This window comes from Populus euphratica, unplaced genomic scaffold (assembly GCF_000495115.2).
Source record: "Populus euphratica unplaced genomic scaffold, PopEup_1.0 scaffold8.1, whole genome shotgun sequence".
Classification (NCBI taxonomy): domain Eukaryota; kingdom Viridiplantae; phylum Streptophyta; class Magnoliopsida; order Malpighiales; family Salicaceae; genus Populus; species Populus euphratica.
Genome location: NW_011499855.1, coordinates 290,600 through 298,484, shown reverse-complemented (window position 1 = coordinate 298,484; position 7,885 = coordinate 290,600). Strand labels below are relative to the sequence as shown.

General features: G+C 32.1%; 1 protein-coding gene across 1 annotated transcript in view; it reads left to right on the top strand.

Moving 5' to 3' along the window:
• LOC105123153 (NADPH:quinone oxidoreductase-like) overlaps window positions 1–967 on the top strand; it is a 4,494-nt gene extending 3,527 nt beyond the window's left edge. Inside the window, exons 2-3 of the mRNA XM_011022664.1 lie at window positions 29–243; window positions 525–967. Of these exons, the coding sequence (XP_011020966.1) occupies window positions 29–243; window positions 525–829 (520 nt within the window). The 3' untranslated portion in view covers window positions 830–967. The remainder of the gene's footprint in view (window positions 1–28; window positions 244–524) is intronic.
• Window positions 968–7,885: the final 6,918 nt, after the last annotated feature.

The window sequence follows — 7,885 nt, the reverse complement described above, 5'->3', positions numbered from 1 at the left end:
AATTTGGAGTCTTGGTTTGATTTTTGAGGCGCGGTTTTGATATTTTTGCAGCAATTCAGATAAGTAAGGATTCGGTGAAAGGCATGGAGATTGAGTACATAGATATTTCACCACTGCCAATGCTAAACACTGATCTTGAAGTTGATGGTAATTTCCCACCTGTTGTTGAAGCTTTCCGGCAGAAGATTCTTCAAGCTGATAGTGTCCTCTTTGCCTCGCCTGAGTACAATTATTCCGTCACCGGTACGGTACCCTTCTCTCTCTGTTTTTTGTACTAGTACATGTACATGAATACATACATAAACACACACAGTGCGCTACATGTATGAGATGGTATCGACAATTTTTGGGATTAGCATTTACCTGCATATGAGCTCATAGGAATCTGTTGAACTTGGATTTTTACTCACCGGGACTGGCCATAAAGTGCTTTATTTCAGACTAGGAAAGTTGAGTTGAATGATTTCATCTTACTCAACGATTAGGATTTTGATCTACTGTTACTTTTTCCTCCCATTTGCTAGCACCTTTGAAGAATGCAATTGACTGGGCATCTAGACCACCAAACTGCTGGGCTGACAAAGCTGCTGCCATTGTAAGCACTGGAGGAAGTTTTGGTGGTGGGCTAGCACAGTACCATCTTCGCCAAATTGGAATTTATCTTGACCTTCATTTCATCAACAAACCCGAGTTTCACTTGAATGCATTTGCACCTCCAGCAAAATTTGACAGCAATGGAAACTTGATTGATCCACAGTCTAAGGACAGACTGAAGGAAGTTCTTTTAAGCTTGCTTGCATTCACTTTGCGACTCAAAGGTAACAGCTAAAGTAATCTGCCATTAGAGTTTTGTCATGTTGGTTTTTCACCTGTCCGGTCTTTTATTCCGTGTGTAATGTCGCGTTTGGGACTCAGACTCTCCAACCATGTGCTAATATAACATTCAAGGTATTTTCAGTTTCTCAGTTTTCTGCACTATCTTAGGCATTTCTTTGGTCTTAGAGTAGTATATCCCTTCACTATTAAGTTCTCGTGGCTCGTCTAATTCAAATGTAGAAGCTTTCATGGGTATATAAATAACGAATAATAAGCATAATGTGCACTACGGACAAGAAGAATAATGCCTCCTTGTGATGCCGATCCTGACGAAAATATTACTGGAGAGATTCTTGCGCCAAATCTGAAAAAAAAAAAAAGTTCCAAAAAGGTATCATAGGAAGAGGTTGTGGAATTTTTCTTTTTTTGTGCTTTTTGTGAGAGATGTCATTGGCTATCCACGGATCATTATTTTTAGCATGGCTGTTAAACCTACTCAAATTGGTTAATTGAGTTGGAAAATTTAAGATTCCAAGCATAACAGGTTGGGTTTTTATTCTAACGATAATAAATATTGTTCAATTAAGATTTTAATAATATAGTTGACTTGATTAAACGAATCCAAATTTAATAGAATCAATAAGAAAACAAAAGAAAAAAAATTGGTATCTTTCAAATAAAAATTGTTGACCTTGTGATATATATATATAAAAACCTTTTTCTTTTATTTTTTTGGATGTTATTTAATTGGGGATGATAATTATGTTTTTTTTTTTTTTTGTGGCCGGTTGTGTTTGATGCCGGCAACGATAGGGCATCGATCCTTTGTATGAAGGATGAAGGTAGGAATTCTCTTGGTGGAGATTTAATTCACTTGACCACCTAGGACCACAGAAATGACTATATTCTTGGGAACATCTTGGCCCACCTTATTTAATGGAAACCTTGATGCAAGCTTGCAACTGTAAGAGCACCGTTCTGAATATAATTAAGAAGAGAGACATGATGCGAGCTGAAATCAAGAAGAGGTGGTGAGTCCTCTTCAGAGATGCTTTCTTCCCCACCGAAAGGCATTCATAATGGCATCTTCCTTGTCATACATATGATCGATACTCGGTGCTATCCACCATTCTGAATATAACCCGACTAATTCGTGTTGTGTAGTTATATGAACGGCAAGTCAAGTTTCTTACACGTATAATGAGGTTATATAGAAAATGGGGACATTGATACATTTGGTCCCTCACTATTAGTTATTGTGCACACTGTTCCCTTGCTATTTTATTACTGTTATCTTCTTATTTTCATTCATATTTTTTATTTTATTCTCATAACTGAACTTGAATGACGAGTTTAGTAGAATTAACTAGTTTGATAAGATTTTTTTAATTAATTTTTTTTTTAATTTTATTATTTAATATTTTATTGATTATAAATTAATTAGACTTCATAATTTATTTTTATTTATTTCTTATAAAGTTATTCTAATTTCATGAACCATGTCACGAGTTTAGTAAGTTAATCCAAGTTAACTCGAATTATTTTTTAGTTTATTTTTTATAAAGTTATTTTGATCTTTTGACTCAAGTTACTGGTTTGTTAGATTAATCTGAATTATTTTTAATTTTATTTTTTAATATTAAATTAATTAAAAATTAAAAATTATTTTTTATTAAAAATACAGAGTAAACCAACATCCTAAATAATGCTCTCTAGATGTGCTTGATTTTTCTTTTGGGATTCTCAGTTGATTGATTTTCTTGGAATTTACGTGACGTGACAAAGGCAAAAACTATATTGACATTTTAATCTTAGTAGATTTAAGAAGGGAACGTTTATTTTATTTCTCTACAAGTGTTCGTGCCACAATAAATCAAAATTACTAGGATGCAATATTCCTTTTGCCATCCTTAAGCCCCATTTCTTCGTGCTGTTTTCCCCCAAAGAAGATTATTCCTTTCTCTAAGCAAAAGAAAGGGAGTAGAACTCCTAGCTGGTTGTGCCCTTAGTCTCCGAGTAATGAGTGCTATCACCTTAATATATGGAAGTTGAGTCGTGTATTTCTATTACCTTATTGATTTCGGGTTATTGTAAACTGCATCTGTACACATAAAATTAGAATAACAGAAGAAAAATGAGCGTAAATTTTAAATAAATTAACATAAAAAAATCATATAATTAGAATTTGAAATTAACCTAATTTATGGGAGTGCGAAATACGTGTTTCCTATAAAATGTTCCGTCTTAATTTAAAGCATATAATTAAACTTTTTTCAAAAGGTTAGGACTAAAATATAAAATTTCCGTAATTTGGGAGTGCGATAGTCATAAAATTGAATTTATTGACGCTTTACCTTGTGATAAAATTGATATTTTAACGCTATAGGCTTCAAGCTAATCTTTTTCTAATTTTTAAGTAGAGCTTTTACTAGAGTTGAATAGTGATTGTGCCAAGTTTATTACCTTAATATAGCTAAATGCAGCGGCTAAATTAGGTCAAGTTTTGAAATTCTGACCTTTTATTTTGCAGGCTAAATTTAGTTTTTTTTTTTTTTTGAGGGAATCATATAGGTAATTGAACTATATATTGACCGAAGAGGCAATCCATAACCATACCAAGAAGTGGCAAAGTGTACTTAAAAAACCATGCACGTTTACATTCTTCGTTCTCGTTACTGGCAAGTTAACAAAGAAAGAAACAGATTTTGAGCAGGAAAAAATGGCGACAGTGGCAGAAGATTCTGTGATCAAAGTTGCAGCTCTCAGTGGATCCCTTCGCAAAGCTTCCTATAATGAAGGCCTCATCATTCGAGCTGGAATGTTTTTCTTCTGTACACATGCACGTTAGGATTATCATTCGGCGTCGTGGAAGCCATGCATTTGTACTTTCTGCTGTCATGCATGATAGCATTCCATACAGTACCCAGCCATGCTTTAGAATTGCGACTCGGTATTTTCTTAAACGTCATGGTGACAAATGGTAGTAACATACGAAATTCTGGTTTGAAAAATGTAGGAAATGAAGTTCGGAAATTTGTCTGGTATTGTTCAAGAACATTATAAAAACCAGTTTTGAGAAAACAATTATATGATTCCAAGAATAAATATTAATAGTTACTTCATCATCTATAAGAAGATTTTCATAACTATGGAAATAGCCAAAAGAATTTAAGAAAAAAATGTGAATAAAACAATGAAAGATGGATATAAAATGGATGCCAAATGCTCTTGTGCTGTTATTTTGTATGGGCCAAGCCCCATTGCACTGTACTGGGCTTGCCTTAATTGCTTCCTTTTTCGGCTATGTTGTTCGTCCCCATTTCTTTAGTCTAAGCATTCTTAATGGTACTGGAGCTCCATGCAGGGCTCAATCCATTAAATAAGAATTCCTATTGTAAAATCTCATGACTCATAATCGAGTGATTTTTTTCTAATTTCATGAACAAATGACCAGAAATAAACACCTTAAAATCTCGTTAACGTCTAATCTCTTAAAACATACTAAAACATATTTTAGTTTTAAGGGATGATAAAAGATGATTGATTATATATGGCAGCAACCGAGCAGATTGCATAACTGGCATGGAAAATCTTCCAATAGATGTTGAAACTTACCTGCAAAAACTTCTTAAAGGCGCCCGGAGTTTTCCCCCATCAGCTGAAGCTTTTCGGCAGGAAATTCTTGAAGCTGATAGCACCCTTGTTGCCTCTCCCGAGCATGGTTATATATTTAGTCTTTGTTACTGTTTCTTTCCATGCAATACTAAGCATGTTGGGAAAACTAGGAACAATCGGACAAGTACTAAGCATACCGAGTAATTCTTAATTTCCATGTGTAATACTAACATTTTCGTCAATTAAACATAAAACTGCCCTTTTATATATTTTAGAGCAGTGCCAGACTGCCAGTGATTCACTACACAATTAGTGAAACTCTCATGTTTAATGGCAACCAATCCTGAAATTTTTAAGTGACAATCTGGCTCTGACAGTGCCAAGTGGGATTTCAAAAGAATGGTCATGGTCACCTGGAAAAATTTTCCTTTTTTTTTTTGTGTAATGTTTCATTCTGTTCCTGGATGTTATAATGTTATTATTCTTTGTATTATTTTTTTCGGTAGAAAAAGCTTAGACAAATTATATATGATTATTAGAAAAAGGGTAAACCACGAACCATGTTGTATGTTTTTGGACTCAAAATTTCCCAAGAAGCCTTGATTGTCGTACATGAATCCATGATGCTTTTGTCGATATTAAACCCGACATATCAATTTAATAATTTTCTGATTTTAACTAAGTTTTAAATTAAATTAAAATTAATTTGATTAAATTCAGTTAATTTATCTATAATTTTTTCACCCAATTAAAATTTAATTTATTTTTTATAAAAAAATTAAAACTATATTATTACCATCTTTTTCTAAGAAATTAAATATTAAATAATATTATTTTAAATTAATCCAAAATATTCTGCTCGACCCGAGTTTTGAGGAAGCCCAGGTTGAATAACTTTGTTCGAGAGAAGACAAACCCGTTGCGGTTATTGAGAAGAGTAATTAAAAACAATAGCCGAGGAATTGTCGAAATAATTTATTCGGCGGCGTCGGACGACGTCAGGTTGACTCCTCTGTTCTTTTTACCCGTCATCACGCACGTAATATCAGGAATTGATTACGTGTATTTCATTTTTGAAAAAATATTTTTGGAAGAGTCAAATATATTAATATTTTTAAAATTTTGTTTTGGAAGAGTCAAATATATTAATATTTTTTTAATGAAATGCTAAAAAGATCCAATTAATGCTAAAGGTTTCGGTCATATCAGATATAATAAGCCCAAAATTCCTAAAACCGACTTTTCAATCCCTCAAACCTCGAAGAACATGTATTTTCGAGAAAAATAGTTTTTCTTTTTCATTTTCGGTTTTTTTATTTTCCTTTTTCAATGAAAAATTAGAAAACGTGTTCAATTTTGAAAGAAAAATTTTAAAAATTACTAAAAAAATAAAAAATTACAACAGGATTACAATAATTTTTTTTATAAAAAATCATAACCATAATTTATAATAAATATTTTGCATTTGTGATATTAGAATATTAATTTTATTTTATTCAAATTAAAAACCATCATGAGAAAGAATTATAATAAAGATTAAACTTATGACACTAACTAAATATGAAAATATATAAAAACAAATTAGCTTAATCTCTTGATTGCTAAAAAATTCTTATATATAAAAGAAGAAGAAAACTGTATTTTATAACTCGCTTTAGTTTCTTGTCACCGTCACCGTCTACGGAAGCTCCTCTTGAGCCGCCTCGGGAAAGCAACCCAAGCAACAGAGAGGAGCCGCCTCGGGAAAGCAACCCAAGCAACAATCGATTTGTATTCTCCACGCTCACAGAAGAGAATTTTATACGTAGATTTCGAATAAAAGGAAGGAAAAAAAATTGTGTACGTCCCCATCGAAATATTCAAATTTGAGCTTATAAGAACACGAGACAACAACTTTTAAATACGAGTAAGATGTCGGACCTTCCACCCAACTACTTTTATAGTAATTGTAAATGATATAATTTAAGAAGTTATCTTAAAAGATTTCTTATTTATATTGAAAAAAACAATATCTTTTTATTTATAAATTGAAGTATTTAAATTTAATTTTAATTTAAACTTCAGTTTATCAATAAGTTTGTTTGCAAACATTTTAAATAAAACTTATTTATAAAATTAATTCATAGTTTCATTGAGTCTGCTGATGAATTTTAATAAGTCAAGTTCTTAAGCTTGTTTTGTTTATATAACTATCTTTAAAAATATTACTATATGAATTTATTATGTTTTAGACAATATTTGCAATTCAATCATGGTTTTTAAACAATTTAAATTTATTATTGCTTCTAATTATTATTATTTTTATATTTAGATCATTTTTATATAATATGTCAATAATAAATTTAAAATAAAATATATTTTAATATATCTTTAAAAAATATATTTTAAAAATAAACTCTAGCATAATCTCATACACACATTGAATAAACAAGTTTGTGATAACTCAGCTCAATTTTTTAATCATATTGGATGAATATTTTATGAATAAGAGGTAATAATCTTCAATTTTGCAATGATCAAATCTATTTAACTTTCATGGATTTCAAGATCCAGTAAATTTCATTTTACATTCAATGAATATTTAATGTGTTTGAGTGTTTAAACTACAAAAATCAAAGGCTTCTACCACCATAGTCATGAATTCCAAATTTTACATATTTATTCTCTCCTTGATGACACCCCCGCACCTTTGAAGAATGCAATCGACTGTTCCTCTAGACCCCCAAATGTTTGGGCTGATAAAGCTGCTGCAATCATAAGTGCTTCAGCAGGACAAGGTGGTGCACGAGGACAGCTTCATCTTCGCCAAATTGGGGTCTTTCTCGACCTTCACTTCATTAACAAGCCCGAGTTTTTCTTGAACGTATTTCAGCCACCTGCATAGTTTGATAGCCAAGGAAACTTGAATGATGAAAACACAAAGGAAAGGTTGGAGGTGTTAGGTTGGTTGTCATTTTATGTGCAACAAATGGAAGGTATCAACTATTGACCATTGATTATTGGTAGCTACCATTGTTGAATGAGCTGGAGTTGGTGGCCACCAATATTGACAACAAACCAAGAAGAGTCTCCATGAATGCCTATAAATAGAGGCATATATGAGAGAGCAAAATGATAGAAAGAAAAGAGCGTGAAGAGTTTTGTGAGACTGTGAAAAAAGTAAAAAAAAAAAAAGAGCTGCTAGTGCAGCAAATAGAGGGTTAGGAGTGGAGTAGAGTGAAGTTATCATTCTCCTCCATGTATTTGTTTTGTATTATTTCTCTAATCTCTAATAATATAGACTCTCTCCCGTGGATGTAGGCGATTTTCCCGAACCACGTTCAATATTATGTCAGTGTGCTTGGCCTCCTATGAGCAAGTATCAGTACATCACCGGTCGAATTCCCAACAATTGGTATCATATCTCAAGGTTTAAAGTGGTGTTTGATTTTGCTCAAAAATGAAAGTTGTCAAA